At 37.3% G+C, this 21,408-nt stretch overlaps 1 protein-coding gene across 4 annotated transcripts in view; it reads right to left on the bottom strand.

Annotated features, from left to right (window-relative positions):
* Nucleotides 1-21,408, bottom strand: part of CDK8 (cyclin dependent kinase 8) — a 105,607-nt gene that overhangs the window by 35,087 nt on the left and 49,112 nt on the right. For 3 of the 4 annotated variants that reach the window (XM_059995815.1, XM_059995816.1, XM_059995817.1), the window contains exons 2-4: nucleotides 17,913-17,988; nucleotides 6,456-6,566; nucleotides 3,028-3,168 (exon numbers count right to left, since the gene is read on the bottom strand). In XM_059995815.1, coding sequence (XP_059851798.1) covers nucleotides 3,028-3,168; nucleotides 6,456-6,566; nucleotides 17,913-17,988 — 328 coding nt within the window. Of the gene's footprint in view, nucleotides 1-3,027; nucleotides 3,169-6,455; nucleotides 6,567-17,912; nucleotides 17,989-21,408 lie in introns of those variants that run through there. The other variant, XM_059995818.1, reaches the window with a different exon arrangement.

Genomic DNA, 21,408 nt, shown 5'->3' with positions numbered 1-21,408 from the left:
CTAAGATCCTGAAAGCCATGTGGCACGGCCAATAAATAAACAAACAAACAAATATCTACATAGATCTATTAAGGTTGGTATCGTCTCATTTCATCTAAACCTGACTGAAAGGAGCAAAGAATATAATTAACTCGTAATTATATTCATTCTCATAGAGTAAATATCTCATCCGCAAATCATAACAAGTATTTGAGAAGGGGTTAAAAAAAGGCATATCATACAGCTTCTAAAGAATGTTCTTCAGAGTAAATACTTGATTACTCCATATATGAATATCTTATGTAGCTATCGTTGAAAAACTATATAATATCAAACTCCAAAATTTAATTTTCAGCTGGCAGGAAGGTGAGCACATATTTTTTAAAAAACTATGATAATGAATCTTTCCTTCAAGAACTGAAGAATAATTCAAGAGGCAGGTACCTGAAACAGTAAGATCCAGCCCGGGACAGAGGTTATCGTTTTAAGGAGACGATGGTGCAGTGTGCCTGTGATGCACAGAAGGGTCAGGAGTTTGGAAGGATCACTAAGAAGTCACGCACAGACAGTACAGGAAACCACACTTCAGATGGGAAAGCCAAAGGAGGCAGCAGCAGAAAAACAACCGCTTACATTTTACAAAATATTTTGGATGAACACACTTTTAAACAGAGAGCAGTGGCATATCAAGAAGGGCACAGGAGTAGGAACAGTTTGCCTCAGTGAACAGGAATATTTTATCACTGATACTGTTCAGAATTGCCAGCATACGGTAACAATAAAAAGTAACGGGCCTCCCTGGTGGCGCAGTGGTTAAGAATCCACCTGCCAATGCAGGGGACACGGGTTCGAGCCCTGGTCTGGGAAGATCCCACATGCCGCGGAACAACTAAGCCCGTGCGCCACAGCTACTGAGCCTGCGCTCTAGAGCCCGCCAGCCACAACTACTGAGCCCGCGTGCCACAACTACTGAAGCCCGCGCACCTACAGCCCGTGCTCTGCAACAAGAGAAGCCACTGCAATGAGAAGCCCGCACAGAGCAACGAAGAGTAGCCCTCGCTCATGGCAACTAGAGGAAGCCCGTGGGCAGCAACAAAGAACCAACGCAGCCAAGAATAATTAATAAATAAATTTTTCAAAAGTAACTACTTTTCGTCTGTTTATTATTTTTAAATCAGCTACAGACAGTGCATCCCTCTGTCACCTGCACCTAAGTGCACTGCTCCACTGCATCTGTCTCCTGGTAAACCACCAACAGAGACTTCTGAGATGACCTGCTCTATACTGTCTCTGTGCCAAAGACAACTTGTTCTGGCCGTATCAATAGAAAGAGCTCTCCCAAGAGAGACACAAAAGAAATCAGACTTTGAAATTATTTTCACTACTGTAGTTAATACTAATGTGAGTAGTTCAGGTATATTATACATTAACATAAAAATTAAATACTGGTTTAAAAATCAGTTTGTATTCATCTAATGAACATACATATTTTAGTGATGAGAAAATACTTACATTAGAAAGAAAATGTAGCGTTATCGTAGCATAATTAACTCTATGGGGAAAAACCAGATTCTATTCTTTTAGAATCATAAAAAAGGTCAGTAACTCAAAAGTAGTAATAGTTTTTCCCTAAGTTCACTCTACCCCTAAAAGCTGAAATTTATATTCAGTTTCATAGAGCGACAAAGGATTTTTTTTTTTTTTTTTTTTTTGTGGTACGCAGGCCTCTCACTGCTGTGGCCTCTCCTGTTGCGGAGCACAGGCTCCGGACGCGCAGGCCCAGCAGCCATGGCTCACGGGCCCAGCCGCTCCACGGCATGTGGGATCTTCCCGGACCGGGGCACGAACCCGTGTCCCCTGCATCGGCAGGCGGACTCTCAACCACTGCGCCACCAGGGAAGCCCACGACAAAGGATTTTTCACATTCATGTTCTATAAATTCATTGTTTATAAATAAAATAACCTAATTCTATTAAAAATAAAGGAAAATTTTTTGCATAAGGGAAAAAGTTATTTCAACCAAATTTCTGATGTGTTATTGGTCCTACTCTAAATGGTTTCTAGATTTGACAACTGGAGATAAACTAACTACCACTAAACTTATTTCAAGATTTACTGAAGACAGATGAAAGAACTAGAAACTAAAACACCTGACTGAAGGCCAGAGACTGAATGCAGAGAGCATTCAGAGCAGCCTGGAAAGAATATCTGCGTGAGGGGCAGAGCAGCTCCACCTCCAAGTTGGCGACGGGTTTTTTCCTAATGTACACATGTGACTAGAGACCAAGTCATCACTTCCAGTATTGTGTTTATAATTGTTTGAAATGAAGGCACACTTTACTAGAGTTACTACATTACGCAATATGAAAGGGGAAAAGGGGAATTTGAGATTTACATAATTTAAATCTATGAAGATTTAATGAACAATGCACCATTTAATCACCAATTTAATGCTATATGGGTTTTTTTAAAAAAGGGCATAAACTATTCTGCCATGTGAAATAAAAATAAAGTCAGTTTCTGAAGTTTCTAAATTCGTAAAAATTTATTGCAGCTTAACATGACAAGGCACTCAATAATGTACTCAATCATGATTATTAAAGGCTGTTGGCAGAGAGACTGCTACTAACATAGTGGGTTTAAAAATAAGCAGATGAGTGCTCCTCTTCTAATATACAACTTAGGATACAGTAGGCTCCAAAGGGTTATTTTCAAGTTACTCATAAACATACCAACTTCTAGAGTTTGCCTGGCATATAATATTCAATGTAAAGCAGGCCAATACGTTATTTACAGACTTGAAGAAAACCCCGAAAGCTTAGCAAAACAAATGTGCCCTCTTTCACCTCTTCAGCACCAGCTTAACGTATGTCAAGAAGCAGGATGCATTACACAAAAGCACAAGGCTAGGCTAGTTTTGAGACTAGCATTCCCACTTCCTCTATAAGGTTTGCAGGCCTGTATAGCACTGATATCTAGAGACAACTAAAAAATCATCCAACTCCAAATGCATCTTTCTGGCTTAAACCTAACTATATTTCAACTTACCAAATCCCTGTGCAACACCCAGTTAGCATGCAGGTAGTGAATCCCATCTAGGATCTGATACAATAGTGACTTCACCATTCCCCGAGGTAACTGTACTGGCTTCTTGTTTGCTTTAGACGCTCTGTGAAACTTGATTATATGCTGAAACAAAGAAAAATATCACCAGAAGCTTAAAAAAGGAAAGACAGTTTGATATATAATATTTTCCTAACAGAAAAACACTCAGGGATTTCCAAAGATTTGAAAATATAATTTCACGTTCTGCTGGATAACATAAATAACCTTAAATTTTCCAAATAACTAGAGCTAAAATGTCATTTCCTAAGCATATGATACGGTCTCAGAAAATAAATGATGACAACAGAGAAGTAATGTGATTTTATTTTTAAAGTATAATTAAAAATTACTTTCAGAGTTACTTGACCCCTGTTTATCTGGTGAAAATTTTCAAGAAAAGAGTATTTTTTATTCTGCAGTGATTAAATGAAAAAAAAAAAGAACAGATAGAGTTCTGGCTGGTTGACATAGCATAGATGTGGTACCTATTTACAATACGTGAGTTATAAAGAAAGCAAATGGGAAAATATTTCAATTAAGTACACCCAAGCACAAAGGAATAACACGTAAATGACCAATTCACACTGGACATAATTAGAAATATGAAAGCTTCTTCAGACGAGGAAAAAAAACAGCCTTGTAACATCCATCAAAGGTTTCTAGGTATCAATATAATGTTAGTGGACATCCGGTAAACACAATACCACTTTATAAACAGAAAAATCATTTTACAAATAAATGTACCTCAACAGAAACAAGATACAATGTTTCAAACTCTTGACAGGTTTCATTTTAATTAAAGTTCTCTTAAACTGCAAGAAAATCTACAAGTCAGCTGCAGCCAACTCTGCTGTGTGCACCACTGTGCACATGCCTGTGTCTAACATGCGCAAGAGCAGACTCCTGACCAGTATTTGTGAGGGAATATCAGGCGTATTCTTGAACTTAATAAAAATAATTAAAAGAGGAGTGAGATATTTAATATTATACATTAACCTTTTCATTTCTACTTTCTTATGATATAGAGGTAGAAAATGGGTAAGAAATAACTAATGACTAATGAGTGAAGGAGTTTTATCTTCCAAAGAAAAAATAAAAAGCAAAGGTTTATTTCAGAAGGTAAGGGGTATCAGTCAGTACATATGTAGCATGATTAATCTATGCTTTCGTAGCAGCATTACATTATGTTAACTTCCTTCTCAGTAATTTTTTTAAAGTATTTAAGAAAAGGCAAACAAAACAGAGCTACAATAACTCTTAATAATCTAGACTGTTTGTCACCTATCCTAAGAAATGATGTGACAATCAAGTCTGTTCACCTTAAGAAGAACCAGTGGCCCTCAGAGCTTAAAAAAAAAAAAGATTAAAATACATTAAAAAAATTAAAACCTGCCAGAGTAAGAATGAAAGGAACAAATATTTAGGGAGGTAAGATAACCAACTGATGCCATATACCACTTCTTTAGTTATATTCTCATTAGGGTATTACATATTACTTTTAACCAATATTTTATAACTACAAAAAACTACAGTAAGAGAATTTTTTACCTTCATTTTTATTCCAGGGCAATATAACAAATATGCAATATGTATACCATAAGATTTCACCAACACCTAAGTGATTTTTTTAAATGATCTTTTTACTGCAACTGTTTTCTTACCCTCTGCTGCCTTACCCCATCTAATTCATTTCAATATCCAAATTAAAATAAGAAAATAAAATGGATAAAGAATAGGTTTTAATAAAATTGAATCACCATTTGGTTTTTATTAAAATGAGCATTTAAAGTACTTATTTGGCTTAAATGAGTATTAATAAGATGATGATAAAGCCAATGGTGACTATATGCACAACATTACATGCAGTATAATTTGTGAAAGCATAATTATACCTACATATAAAATTAAATATTACATACCAGCTTGTGAGAAACCATAGTGAATACAATGCGATCTCCTATGCTCAACTATGTTTTATTACAAATCACCTTTACAAACCAGCCTGGATATTTTCTCATAAATTTGGATTATATAATTTGATTTTGTGTTAGATTTCAGTATGATGAATGTTCAATTCAATACTGGCCACCCTGATGTAATGAATTTTTATTAACAGAATCCTAATTTGATTAGATCTCTTTTAAAAGAACAGAAGCCAACAAGAAAAAAATATTTACAACCAGTGTGAACCCTGGACAATAGTTTCATAAAACAGAGAGAAAATTTCATGTGTCTATTTTCTGTTTGAAAACAGTTCTTTCCAGACAACTTACAAAAATAATTTGAATCAAACCACATTTAGTCATGGAAAACAGGAATCTACAAACAGTATGAAAACATTTTTTTCTAAATCTGAAAGCATATGACACCAAAATAAGTTTCAGTTTCTGAAGTCTGTTAAAGTTGAAATTATGTAAATGAGGATACTTCTGGAAATTAGCAAAAGAGTTTAAAACTATTTAACTATTTTCAGAAGGTGAATTTACTTTTAAACAGTTTTACTAGGATTTGTGCTAGTTTTATTTCGAAATTTTGTATTTGCATTTACGAACTACAGCTGAATGAAAGAATAAATTATTTTGAAGATTTTGAAATTGAGCCAGGATACTATAATCCCTTGCATGTTTTCTCTTTTATTTAGCTCAATAAATGCACAGTCACGCTAATTTAGTAAATATAGATAGGATGCGAAACACAGCGAAATATTTAAAGACCTTATTACTTAGTAAATATCAGAAAAATATATCTCACAGTACTGAAGTAGTTGCTAATGAATTAACTTGATGTAATACTGGGTTTTGTTTACTTGTTTTGTTTTTTAAACTGAAATCTGTGTTAACATGTTCTTCACCCAAGACTGATCAGGATATAAGTTTTGTATGTTTCAAAATTATTTGGGCTATCCTATTATAGATTTTCATCTATATATATCATTAATCTTATCCCCAAGATGGCCTTTCAGGTTTTTTTTAAAAAATGTAGCTGTTATATTTAATAAAGGAGTAAATTTTATAGTTACTTAAGGCTTCTGTAAATCCTATTTTAAAAATAATCTGCTGAGGGCTTCCCTGGTGACACAGTGGTTGAGAGTCCACCTGCCGATGCAGGGGACACGGGTTCGTGCCCCGGTCCGGGAAAATCCCACATGTCACGGAGCGGCTGGGCCCATGAGCCATGGCCGTTGTGCCTGCGCGTGTGGAGCCTGTGCTCCGCAAAGGGAGAGGCCACAACAGTGAGAGGCCCACGTACCGCAAAAAAAAAAAAAAAATGTAAATCTCATACGAAGATGAGCTCCCAAAATTGTTTTCAGTCAGTCCCTCTTAATCCCCAACTGAAACCATGGCTCCATGTCCACCAACAATTCACCTTACCCAGAGGTCATGTTCAGCGTAGTCAAACAGAAGCCATACTTTCCTATCAGCATGAGACAGAAACACCTTCTGAAGAGAGATGACATTTGGATGCTTAAGCTCTCGAAGTAACTGCAAAACAAAGGAGATTCATTAAAAATCTTTGCCATAAAAATAGCATTAAAAACCCCATACCATTTGTAATTCAAAGGCAATACAAACCTAATGGCAATCAATCCCAAAATTCTAATAAGTACCCATACAATTTTGAGATGCCCATAAAAATGAGTAAAAATCAGTGGAGAAAAGATACTGAAAAGATATAACTGTGTAAATCTGTCTGTATGGTTGCTATTGTTTAGTTGGTTTCTTTTTTTGTTTTGTTTTAATGTTTTTATTATGGTAAAATATATACATAACATAAAAAAATCACCATTTTAACCATTTTCAATTCAGAAGCATAAGTACACTCACAATGTTGTGCAACCGTCCCCACTATCCATTTTAGAACTGTTTCATTATCCTAAACAGAAACTCTGTACCCATTAAACAATAACTCCCCACTTTCCTCTCCCCCTCAGCCCCTGGTAACCTCTATTCTACTTTCTGTCTCTATGAATTTGCCTATTCTAGGTACCTTATATAAGTAGAATCATACAGTATTTGCCCTTTTGTGTCTGGTTTATTTCACTTAGCATAACGTCTTTAAGGTTTATCCATGTTGTTGCATGCATCAGAATTTCATAGCTTTTTAATGGCCAAATATTGGGTTGGCCAAAAAGTTCCTTCGGCTTTTAAGTATAAATTAAAGACACATTTTTCAATTTCACCAAGAACTTTACTGAACAACGTATTCACCGTTTTGCTCCACTACTTCTGCAATTTTTCAGGCAACTTCATAATTCCATCTTCCCAAAACTTTTTATCTTTTTGAGCAAAGAACTGTTCCAGGTACCTTTTACAGTCTTCCAGGGAATGGAAATTTTTTCCATTAAGAGAATTTTGTAAAGACCGAAATAAATGGAAATCCGAAGGTGTAACGTCTGGTGAATACAGCGGATGAATCAGAACTTCCCAGCTAAGCTGTAACAGTTTTTGCCTGGTCATCAAAGAAACATGTGGTTTTTGCGTTATCGTGATGGAAGATCATGCATTTTGTTGACTAATTCTGGAAGCTTTTCGTCAAGTGCTGCTTTCAGTTGGTCTAACTGGGAGCAGTACTTGTTGGAATTAATCGTTGGGTTTTCCAGAAGGAACTCATAATAGAGGACTACCTTGCAATCCCACCATATAAACAACCTTCTTTGGATGAAGACCAGCCTTTGGTGTGGTTGGTGATGGTTCATTTCGCTTGCCCCACGATCTCTTCCATTCCACATTACTGTACAGTATCCACTTTTTTTTTTTTTTTTTTTTGCAGTACGCGGGCCTCTCACTGCTGTGGCCCCTCCCGTTGTGGAGCACAGGCTCCAGACGCGCAGGCTCAGTGGCCGTGGCTCACGGGCCCAGCCGCTCCGCGGCACATGGGATCTTCCCGGACCGGGGCACGAACCCGTGTCCCCCGCATCGGCAGGCGGACTCTCAACCACTGCGCCACCAGGGAAGCCCCAGTATCCACTTTTAATCACCCGTCACCATTCGTTTTAAAAATGGAACGTTTTCACTACATGTGAGTAGAGAATCGTATGCAGAAATACCTTCAAGAAGGTTTTATTCTCTTTAACTTATGCGGAACCCAAACATCAAAGCGATTCACACAACCAAGCTGGTGCAAATGATTTTCAACGCTTGATTTGGATATTTTGAGTATGTCAGCTATCTCCCAAGTGATGTAACGTTGATTGTTCTCAATTAAGTTCTCGATTTGGCCGCTATCAACTTCAACTGGTCTACCCGACTGTGGAGCATTGTCCAGAAAGAAACCTCCAGCACAAAACTTCGCAAACCACTTTTGACACGCTCAATCAGTCACAGAACCTTCTCCATACACTGCACAAATCTTTTCTTCGTTTCAGTTGTGTTTTTACCTTTCTTGAAATGATAAAGCATAATGTGCCAAAAATGTTGCTTTTTTCCTCCATCTTCAATATTAAAAGGCTACACAAAAACTCACCAATTTTGATGTTTTTTTTTAAATGCACACTAATATGACAGCTGTCACAATACAATCTAACAAAATTGATTCTAATGAAGTTAAAGACAACTCAGTGTTACTAGAGCTGTCTTACGGGAAAACTGAACAAACTTTTGGGCCAACCCAATACATTCCATTCCATTTATATACCACATTTTGTTTATTCATTCATCAGCTAATGGACACTGGTTGTTTCCTCGTTTTGGCTACTGTGAATAATGCTGCTATGAACATTGGTGTACAGGTACCCGAGGCCCTGCTTTCAATTCTCTGGGTAAATACCTAGGAGTGGAATTGCTAGATCATATGATAATTCTATGCTTAACTTTTCGAGGAACCACCAAACTGGTTTTCACAGCAGTTCTACCATTTACATTCCCGTCAGCAATGCATGCGAATTCCAATTTCTCCACACCCTCACCAACTTTTATTTACCTTTTTAAATTTTCTTTTTGTAATAGTCACATCCTAATAGGTATGATGTGGTATCTTGCTGTGCTTTTGATATGCAATTCCCTAATGACTAATGATAAGCATCTTTTCATGTGCTTACAGGTATATCTTCTTTGGAGAAGTGTCTATTCAAGTCTCCTGCCTAATGTCTAATATGCGGGCTCTAGAGTATAGGCTCAGTAGTTGTGGCTCATGGGCTTAGTTGCACGCGGCGTGTGGGATCTTCCCGGACCAGGGCTCAGACTGTGTGGATTCTTAACCACTGTGCCACCAGAGAAACCCTCTCTGCCTATTTTTGAATTGGGTTTTTTGTTGTTGCTATTGAGTTGTAATTCTTTACATAGTCTAGATATTAATCCCTTAGCAGATATATGATTTACAAATATTTTCTCCCATTCTACTAGTTGCCTATGTTTTGACATCACAAAACAAATCAAATTAAAAAAAAATTAAACTTAAAACAAAAAAAATTAAACTTAAAACAAATCTGTAGCTTGTAATTATTTTAAAAAACTATCTACAGTCGTCCCTCAATATTTGAGGGGGACTGATTCCAGGATCACCCCTCAACCCCACCCTGCCCTAGGAGGGTACCAAAATCCCCCAATGCTCAAGTCCCTTATACTTTAAATCATCTTCAGATTACTTATAATATCTATTACAATGTAAATGCTATGTAATTAGTTGCTGGAGCATGGTAAATTCAAATTTTGCTTTTTGGAACGTTCTGGAAATCCCCCCCCCCCAATATTTCCTATCCATGGTTGGTTGAATCCATGGATGCAAAGGGACAACTGTAACAGCAACAATAGAAAATACAAAATTCATCGCCACCAAATATCAGATAAGAACTAAGATCTGTAACTCTGTGAGATACAGTACCTATTTTTTCTATAAATTACAAAGGAAAGTTGAATAAAATTTTGTAAACTTTTCACGAAATAATAAAGAGCTTATACAGACAGAAACTTGCAAGTAGAACACATTTGCATGGGTTTATTAACCTTTCTCATCTCCTAGAAAGACATTCTTCTATTTAAAATCTTTCATCTCCTTATTTTATCTCCATTTAATAACCCAAGTGGCACTAATGATCCGTAAGTTAAAAAGCATTCCCACCCCACCATGCAAAAACAAATACAACAGCAACAATGACAAGAAAAAACTTCTCATGAAGCCTGATATTCTGTCTCTATCAGTTAGAACTGACTTAGTGCCTTGCAAATGTGTTCCAAATACATGACAGACATGTAAGAAAGTCAAAGTTTTAGAACTTAGGACTTTAGTACCTTTTCTAAGAACACTCTTCACCAAAACAAGTATCAAGGTAAATGTAATGTTAACAATATATTAGGGGCTCTGAAATGAATTCAGCAAAGGAAAGACTATGAATGGACTATATATTAAGTCATTTATATTAATGATTACTCTCTGGAAAGTGATGGTTATTTTATTCAGGAGCAAGATTAAATTCAAGTTATATATTTCTGCTTTTAGAATATAATTTACAACTTATGAAACTCCAGAGATATACACAAGTTCTCAGAAACTTAAGGTCAATATCTAAAACTGACCATTTGCTAATTAATAAACAAGGCAAAGAATGTGATACGGGAAAGCCTGGACTTCACGGTCGCCCAAGCTCAGCCAGCTGGCTGGAAGAGTGGACCTGGCCCTAAGTGCACGTCAGTTCTGGGTCAGGGTTTTCTCCATTACCTCACAACTGGAACACACTTCTCAGCTGGGCAGCTATTTCAAATCCTTTCTGGAAATCAGCAGGGTAGAAATTATAACAAACAAACTCCAAAGCTTTGGCAAAAGCTCTCTCCAATGATTAGAAACCTACATATAAAGCTATTCTTAGATGTCACCTCCATCTCACCTCCAAGATGAGGTTTAGCTCTTGTATTAAAAAGGAAACAGCAGCAACCATTTTATTAAGCTCTTCCTAGGCGCCAAGTATGGGGCTAAGCATACAACATGCGCCATCTCACTTAATCAGGAATTACCCTATGAAATATTTATACTCTTACTTTACAAAGAGGAAATGGTGGTGTAAGGGGATTAAATAATTTGCTCAAGGTCACATTCCTAGGTAGTGGCTAGAATCAGGATTCAAATGCTTTTAAAATTAATTAATTTCTAAAATACAGAGCCAGTAATTTGGTCTAACAACAACACGTCCCAAGACCTAACACCCAGGGGGAGTAATTCTTATCATCCAGAGACACAGATATTTTAAATATATACTAGGTTATGAACTGGACAATGGTAGGCACTGTGTCTAGCTCAGCACCGTACTGCTAGTTTCTAGCACACTGCCTGGTACGTGCTCATTAAATACCTGGTAAAGACATGAATAACTGAGTTCACGAATAAAGAAAATACACCAACTAAAGGGCATCATACAACACACCCTTTGGCTTCTAAACTGTGGGCTAAGATCAATGCTTTCATCAAAAAATCAATCCACTTTTATTTTTAAAAAATCTGATTAGTCAAATATTAAGTCTTTGAGGGCAATGATTTTAATAGTAAGTGCTATTACTATGGTAGTAAGTAATGGTAAGTGTTATGGGTTGTCCTCCCAAAATTCTTGTGTTGAAGCCCTAACCCCCGGAACTTCAGAATGATTCTATTTGGAGATAAGGCCTTTAAAGAGGCAATTAAGTTAAAAACAGGTCAGTAGGATGAGCCCTAATCCAATCTGAATGGTGAGCTTACAAGAAAAGGAGATTAGACGCACAGAGAGATGACCACATGAAGACGCCACAAGAGGGTGGCCACTTGCAAACCAAGGAGAGAGGCCTCACAAGAAACAACTCTGCAGGCACCCTGATCTTGGATCAACAGCCTCCAACAGTAAGAAAATAAGTTCCTGTTGTTTAAGCCACCCAGTCTGCAGTATTTTGTTATGGCAGCCTTGGCAAACTAGTACAGTAAATAGCTATTACTACTGAGTAAGTACAACACGCTATGCTGGGAGATGGGTCTCTGCGGGATTGGAGATGGAGCTGAGAGTCTCAGTGGCGAAATGCCTCTAAGTAAATATTTACACTGAAGCACTTCCAAAAGACCAGGAAGCTGGGCTACATTTAGCAGAGCTAATGCCTGCCACATGCCAGGCCCTGCGGCAGATGCTGCACTAGGTGCCGGGATATAAAATGTGCTGAGACCTTCCGCTGAAGTCATCTGGCAGCAGACAAGTTCAAGTGAGCAGGCAGTTCGCGTGCTGTGGCTGCAGCAGTGCTAACTGGCATTGACTGAGGAACTAACGTGCACCCAGAGTTTACTGTGTCCCAGAAGTGACCTACGCTCCTCACACACTAAAACCCTATGAGATAACTATTATTCTCATTTTACAAAGAGGAAACTACAACACGGGGAAATTACATCACCTGCTTTGGGTCCTACAAGCCAGTTGAGTGGTAAAGCCAGAATGGGAGCTCAGGTAACCCGGAAAGGGTCTTAAGTGCTCCATGGAACCCCGTGAGGCGGGTGCTCCGACACTGGGGGTGGCGAGCAGTTTTCATACCTGATGGGCTTCAGCACCCCACACAGAGCCCATGGGCTGCAGATGCCTCTTCTTGGCACTGTATAAGATGTTTTTGCCTTTTTGAAAATTTTATGTCCAAAAATGTTTAACGGAAAAAGGTTTAAATAAATTTATACAATGGTTTCATCACAGAAACCACCTAAGTTTTCCTAATTCTACTGGGAATAAAATCTTATAATTTCCTGAGTACTAAGATCACTGGTAAAAATACAAATGTTTTAAAACATCATTCGTCATAAACTTAATTCATTCTAATTAATGCCACACAATATCACCCTTAATCTGAACTCTAAAAGTACAAATAAAAAATAAATAGCATTTAAAACTATCTTGTCAATAAATACCACTTACATGGTGAGTGAGAAATAGGTAAGAAAACCTCTAATATTCTCAAAATAACATTGATTTCTAATATTAAAATTTTACAATATAGCAAAAATAATAAATTCTAAATGTATGCCCTAAGTATGAGAGTTGAGTTGAAATTACTATAAAAGCATCAGTAAAATTATTCCAAAATTATTTGTTTTTTTTTAAGCTGTGGAAACTTTTCTTCAATTGAATTCTTGCAAATTAATTAAAGAAAAATGTAAAAAACCTGAGGTGCCTAGGTTAAAGCAGATGCGAGCTTTAACAGCAGCTGAACTACAAGGCAGCCCCTTGGTACACCGAGAGCCCACTGAAGAGTTCTGAACACCACTAAGCTAAAGGGATCATGACTCCCAGGAAGCTCTGGAAATACAGAGCAGGCCTCTTAGAATACAGTGAGGATGAAGACATGCAGAGCTCTTCACTTCAGTAGAAAGTCTCGGAGTTCTCTCCTTCTTCCCTCCCTTTTACAATTATTTACTAAACAAAAGACTATGCGTCAGAGCTAGCACACACTGGTGAAGAAATGCATTCCAGTCACGCAGAGGTAGGACCACAAACAGAAAATAAGTTAACTAAAAATAAAAAGAAACTCCTTGTAATTATAATTTGTAATAAATGCTATGAAAGGAACAAACTGGGTGTAGATCGTAAGAGAATAATGGAGGTGACTGGTGGGGAAACCAGACTTCTCAGACAATGGACTTCCATAATAAATGTGAGGTCTGAGAAGACTTGTCAGACAGATGGGATCCTTTTTCCTTTTGAATTTTTATTATAGAAAAATTTTCAAAAGTAAATAGAATAGTAAAATAGAACCATCCCCATGTATCATCATCCACTCACAGCCTCTCTCATTTTATTGATATTCATATCTGCTCCTCCCACCCCACCCTGAATTATTTTGAAGTGAATCTCAGACATATGATTTCATCTATAAATATTTCAGTATATATTGCTAAAATATAGTCTCTTTTCTCTGACCGCAACAGAAAAAAATTAGTAGTTGACAATAATAAATTATCTGGAAAGCCTCACATATTTAAAAATTAAACAATATATTTCTAAATAATCCATGAATAAAAGAAAAAAAATACAAAGAAAATGGAAATTATTTTGTACTAAATGATAATAATAATACAATGTGACAAAATTTGTGGAATGCAAGTGAAACACTACTTGGAGGCAAATTTATAGTTTTAATTGCTTATATTAGAAAAGAACTGTTTTTAAAAATCAATGACCTAACGGTCCACCTTAAGAAGATAAAAAAGAGGGACTTCCCTGGTGGTCCAGCGGGTAAGAATCCACGCTCCCAATGCAGGGGGCCTGGGTTCGATCCCTGGCCAGGGAACTAGATCCCACATTCATGCCGCAACTAAGAGTCCATGCCACATCTGAGAAGTACGCATGCCACAACTAAGAAGTCCGCATGCCGCAACTAAGAGTCTGCATGCCGCAGCTAAGCATGCCACAGCGAAGATCCCACGTGCCGCCACTAAGACCTGGTGCAGTCTAAATAAATAAATAAATATTTTAAAAAAGAAGAAGAAGATAAAAAAGAAATGCAGGCTAAAAGTAAGTAGAAGAAATAATAAAGATAAGAGCAAAAATCAATGGTATAGACAGAGAACACAAGTCCACAATGAAACAGGGACACCACTATAGGAGCCACATTTGTGAAAAGATAATAAGAATATTATTAGCAACTTTGTGCCAATAAATTCAGTAACAAACAAAATGAACAAATTACATAAAAAATAGGACTTATCATACACAAGACCAAATATTAAATGTGAAGAGCTCTATATCTATTAGGGAAATAATATTGGTCGGTGAATTCTGTCCAACATTCAAGGAAGAATAACTGCAGCCATACAGAAACTCTGTCAGAATGCAGAGGATGAAGAAAGGCTGCCTAACTTGTTCCGTGAGGACAGCACAACTTCGATACCAAAGACAAAAACATTACAAGCACGATAATCACAGGCTAACGTTCTTCAAAAGACCTAAAACTCCTCAGCAACACATTAGTAAATCAAATCAAGTGATATATAACCAAGCAGGGATTATTGCAAAACTGCAAAACTGGATAAATGTTAGAAAATTAATCAATGTAGTCTACCAATATAACAGAATAAGAGAAGAACTATATAGTCATTTCAGGACATGTAGAAAAAAAGCATTTGATAAAATTCATTACCATTTACAAAAAATAGAAGGGAACTTCCTAAGCCTGACTGATGGTATCTATAAAAAACTTATAGCTAGCATTTAACTTGATGGTGAAACACTGAAAACACTTTCCCCCAAGACTGGGAACAAGTAAGATGCCTGCTCTCACCACCATTCAACATCTTCTGAGAGGCTCTAGCCAATGCAAAAGAAAAAAATCAAAAGCATAAAGAGAGAAAGAAGTAAGACTATTCCTATTCATAGATGACACAATTACTTATGTAGAAAATCCCAAAGACATCACCAAACCTACCAGTGAATTTAGAAATATAATGTATATATTTTTAAAAAATCAATTCTGAATACAGAAGCAAATACAGAAGCAAACAAGTGGAAAACAAAATTTTAAAAATAATCCCATGTATAATAATGTCAGAAAACATAAAATCCTTAGGAATGAATTTAACAAGTGTGTAAAGCCTCCACACTAAAAAACTATAAACATTGTTGGGAGAAATTTTTTAAAAACCTTAAAAAATGGAAAAGTATGTCTGTCTAAGCCATGAAAGGAACACATACTTTCATGGCTTAGAAGTTTCAATATTATTAAGATTCAATTCTCCCTGAATTGATGCAAACCATAATGTTAGCAGGCATTTTTTAGAAATAAAAATTACTAGCCAATTCAACAATGTACATGCTAATGCAAAGGACCTAAAATAGCCCAAACAATCCTGCAACAAAAAATAAAGCTGGTGGCATTATACCACTTCACTTCAAGTCTTGCTGTATGTAACGTAGAGTTATCTGGTATTGGCTGAGGATAGACAAAGCGATCAATGGAACAGAATAGAGCCCAGAAATAGTCCAACACTTACAGTCATTTAATTGTTTACAAAGATGCCAAAGGAATTCAATGGGAAAGAATCTTTTCAAAAAATGATGCTACAATTGTACATTCACATGGGGTGAGGGGAGGAGATGCTCAAACATTACATCAGACTACAAACAGAAATGAAGTGAACAGATCATAGACTTAGAAGTAAAGCTAAAATTGTAAGGCTTTAGAAGAAAACAAAGGGAAACATCTTCACAATTAGTGAGTAGATAAAGATTTCTTCAGCCAGACACAGAAAACAATAGTCATAAAAGGAAAACACTAGTAAATGAGACTTCATCAAAATTAAAAATTTCTGCTCACCTTAGGTTGAAGAACCACAATCAAGTACGTTAAAAATAAGCTTTCATACTCCTTATTGTGCTTAACTGCATTTACAGTTATCAAAATAGATAAAAAGCTAAGAATGTCTGTTCCTGAAATGAATGGAGTTTTGTCTGATGTTAAAACTTTTTGCTGAAGAATAATAAAGACAGAGGAAAGCACATGAACAGCTCAGTGAGTTTTCACATGTGAAACCCACATGACCAGACCCAAAGCAAAACCAAGAAACAGAATAGCACCCTGAAAGCTCCCTCTTGTCTCCCCTCTGGTTCCTCCCTGCCCCTCTAAAGGTCATCCCTATCATGATGCCCAACATCACTGACCATAGTTCAACAGATTTTAATTCTTTAAAAGCGACTGCAGAACTGACAGTTAATGTACAGATATCTTGCCTCAAGATACAAGAGTATAAGAATTTTATCAATGAAATGAAATATAATTTCCAATACAGCATACCTTTCGTGAAGAATGCCCTCCATCTCACTCCTATTCTTCCCTCATCGAGGTAATTCTTACGTGTCCTCCAAACTCTGAAACCTTCCTTGATTCTCTAGTTTAGATACATATACCCTTTTCCCACTCTCTATTCCCTGCTACCACAGTGTTCGGCACACCATTCCTATTATTAGAAGAATTATAAGCCTTTCCTCATCAGTGTGCAAACGCTTAAGGCCAGGGATCCTGACTTGCTCTACGTGTTCTATGTTTACTTCTTCTTGGTCTAGTTCCTGTCAACATGATACACAATAAATGACTCTTAGTTGAAAACCCAGTGGTATAGAATCTGTTAAAAGAGTAATATTATTTAAATTAATACCTCCAGGTCGCAACAGCCTATATCTGTGTAGACAGAGGGCTGAAAGCAATAAAAGTAAAGATTATTACAATATATATTCTAGAATATTCTGATTAAAGACAGAAAAGACAAGTTTGGACCCATAGTTTCACAATAGTAAAAGCTGAAGTAAAGTCTCAGAGAATACTCACTTTAAATGTAAGAATAATTATTTAATAATGCATTAACATGAAGAATATTTTCCTTCAGAATCAAATTGAGATTCTAATTACCATATGGCAATGGTATGCCTCCAAAAAGGGGGGGTATATAATTTTACTTATTCAAATGAACAGACAGATACAATGAAAATCAAATAATCTCATTTTAAGTTCATAAGTAACGACATTAATCTCATCTTATTAAAATAGAAATATTAACTTTATATGAATTAACATATAACATAATAAACAATTTTATTGCACTCAATGAAATAATAATAACTGGATCCTTAACTATTTAGTGACATTTTTTGGAAAAATATATAGTTACATAAACAACTGAGATTTACTTAACCCCAAATACGTGAATTTACATAGAAATTTTTACTAGAACTACATGCCACCTTTACTTCTCTTTAAAAAACAAATATATTTTGCTATAGATAGTAGATATGAAAAATATTTCTCAACTTTCAATTAATGTGTGTATGTGACAAATACAATTCAGAGACCTATATAGATGACACCCATAAATCAGCTGACAGTAACGATGATAAAAAGAGCTTCACTTACTGCTATTTCTCTACATGCCGACATAGAGATCCCGGTTCCTTCTATTTGTTTTAAAGCATAGTCTTTATCATCTTTCCTGTAAAAACAAAGTTATTTTAATATACAGATAAATCTAAATGTATGTGCATTTTTAATAAAATAAAAAATAAATATAAATCACATACACTTCGACACCTTTCACATATAATCACATAATTTCATATGGGAGAAACTTCAGGTAATCTATTCCAATCCCATTACTTGATGAGGAAAGTTAGATTCCAAGGAATAAAAAGACTTGTCCAAGGCTCTATGGTTATTTGCAGAAGAGAAAGATTCAGAAATGAAGCTCCTGACTTCCAATAATAGGTTCTTTCTGCTCTAATATGTATACACTTCCTGTGTGTGTGTGTGTGTGTGTGTGTGCGCGCGCGCGCACGCGCGCGTGTGCGTGCATATATAAAACACGGTCTCTTAAAGCCCATTTGGATATTGGGGTGTCAAAAAAATTAAGAAATGAATGCATCATTCATAAAGTACAAAATGGTTATGATTTAAAACATGTTATATAGTTCATATCCCCAAATACCTTCAAAGGGATTCACTCGACATATGTTTACTGAGCACTTACTGTGTCTCCAGAACTGTGCTAAGTCCTGGGGATACAAGGGAATTCCTTCCTTTATGGAGCTTTCTGTGGCTACTGGCGGTGAGAGATGACTAACCCACCACAAGACAATATGATAATGCTGTGACAGAGCAAGTACGAACCGCAGAGCTACCCAAAAGTCACTCTTTTGCCTGGAGACCCAGGCAAAGCCTTCTCAGAGGAAATCCCATCTCACTGAGGCCCAAATGGCAGTCCTCAGACTTTCTGGACTCAGGACCCTTTTACTCTCTTAGATGCCTCTGAGGACCCTGAAGAGGTTCTGTTTGTTCTATCAATATTAACCCTCTTAGAATTGAAAAATGGGAACTCTTAAAAAACACAACCTACGAAAGCACATATCCATTATCCACCAGAGCAATGGCATCATCACGTGTCACGTCACCTTTGAGAAAAACCCACTGTACACTCGCGAGAATCAGCATGAAGAAAGGCATATAACATAGCACTGTTATGAAAACAGTGTTGACCTTGCCAACCCTCTGAAAGGATTTTGAGGACACCTAGAGCTTCTCAGATCGCACTTTGAAAACTGTGCTGTGTGTGTGTGTGTGTGTGTGTGTGTGTGTGTGTGTGTGTGTGTGTGTTAAGAGGGGAACAAAGTGTGAGGGCACATGAGGTGAGGGAAAAGCACTTGAAGAACATACATTAAACAACGGGAGATGAGGATGGGGATACAGTTAGGAACCAGATCATAAAAGTCTTTTTATACTCCAAGAACAAGAGGAGACGCTCCGTTAACAATTTTTAAACAGGAGAATATCAATCCTCCTCTGCTTTGGCGGCCTTTTAAATGTTGGGGGGCAGTAAATAAAGACAGGAAACCGAGAGACCAGCCAAGTCCACAGTGTCCAAACTACTCAGGTGGGAGATGATGCTGGCTGCTGCCAAGGGGACAGACTGGAGCGACGGAAGGCAGACCAGCAGCACAAAGGACAGAACCCTGGGAATGAGGAAGGAGATGAGGTCAGACATAATGACTCCTGCCCCAGGGAACAGGCCAACACAACATCATCCCCCGGAACAGGAAACACAGCAGGAGGAAAAGGTCCAAGGGAACAGGAGGATGATGGCTCCACTGTGCGCAGGCTGAGTCTGGTACCTGTGAGACACCTACGTGGGGATGGCAAGCTGAATGAGCACGTCTAAAGCTCAAGAGAAAGCTGAAGATGTCAGCATATGCACACTGTCAACCAAGCCAGGAGAGTACATGAGGCGAGACCAAAGAGCAGGACTGGTAAGAAAAGGATTTTCCAAAAAGGGCAGAACAGTAAACAGTATCCAAAGCCGCCGAGAAGTCTAGTGAGGTGAGGAGCGAGCAGTGTCCACTGAATTTAGCAACGATCAAGTCACCAGGGGACACTGGACTAGGCAAAAATAGTCGCAGTGACGTCTGGCAGATACTGCAGAAGGCTGGGGAATGAAGGGGGCATAAGTTAACTGAGACAATAAAAGTAGGTAATTCTTTGAAGGTGATAAAATAAGGCAGCAGCTGGAGGAATACACAAGGTTAAAGAATTTTTTTTAAGATGTAAGAGGCTTGATTATGTTAAGTACTGAAAGGAAGAACCCAGAGAAAAGGAGATGAGAGGGAAAAACGAGAAGAGCAAAGACTGAAATGCTGGGGAGAGATTAGATTCAGAGCGAGAAGGAGAAATGTGTCTTCCACTGTTAACAGGAAGACAAAGGAGGGAGGAAAGGATAGATACCGGTGCAAAGAAGTTGGTTCAGAGGCAAAAAGTCAGGGGAGTTCTCATTTTGATGGCTTTCATTATTTTTCTGATGTTGGAAATGAGGTCAAATACTAAAAGTAAGGGGGCTTCCCTGGTGGCGCAGTGGTTAAGAGTCCGCCTGCTGATGCAGGGGATACGGGTTCGTGCCCCGGTCCAGGAGGATCCCACGTGTCGCGGAGCGGCTGGGCCCGTGAGCCACGGCCGCTGAGCCTGCACATCCGGAGCCTGTGCTCCGCAACGGGAGAGACCACAACAGTGAGAGGCCCGCGTACTGCAAAAAAAAAAAAAAAAAAAAAAAACTAAAAGTAAGGGCAGAGTGATAGAGCCGGAGTTAAGGTTTGACTGAACAGATGAGTAACTCCTTATAAAATCAGTAAGTTTAATACTTTATCATTTTAAGTTATCCATAAAGTTTATGTAACTTTATCTTTCCTTTTATAACATATTTACACCACATCCTTAGTTGTAAAAACAAATCACAATTACATTATTTTTCTGAAAAAAGATTTGTTTTACGACAATCAGATTTACAAGTACTTTCCTGTAAAGCACCATGGGCACACATTATGTTAAAAATACACTAAGAATATCTGTACTTAATGTTCACCAAGTCTGAACGATTTCTGAAAGAATTAAAGGAGACATTAAAGAGGGTGACACAAAAATAAAATGAAATTGGGATCAGAATAAATCTGTTAGAGATTAGACAGTTCATGTGCATGGTACTGATTTAACCAGATGGTCAACCCAGGAGTGTAACAGGTTCTGTTATATCTACTGTTGAGGATAACTTCCTAGACTTGAGCCTTCTAAGGAAAGAGAGAGAGAACGGTGGGGAAGGAAATAAATTAAACCAGAGACTACCTCACCTCCTTGACAACACCCCCCGGACTTTCTCTTTGTTAAAGACAGCCATGTGAAAATGTCTTCAAAATGAGCTAAAAAATTCTAATCTGCAATCAGTTCTCTCCCCCATCCCAAGTAGTTAATGTTTTATATTTTATAAAAGTAAGTTATCAGAAAGAAAGGTAAAATGGGAGAACAAAAAAACTTGGAAAAGATGTGATTATCAAAAATGCAACTGCCTCTTAAAAATCACCTAATAATAATTACCATC

Source organism: Delphinus delphis, chromosome 18 (genome assembly GCF_949987515.2).
Source record: "Delphinus delphis chromosome 18, mDelDel1.2, whole genome shotgun sequence".
NCBI classification, from domain to species: Eukaryota; Metazoa; Chordata; class Mammalia; order Artiodactyla; family Delphinidae; genus Delphinus; species Delphinus delphis.
The sequence above is the reverse complement of the archived record's forward strand: the minus strand, read 5'-3'. Positions and strand labels throughout refer to the sequence as shown.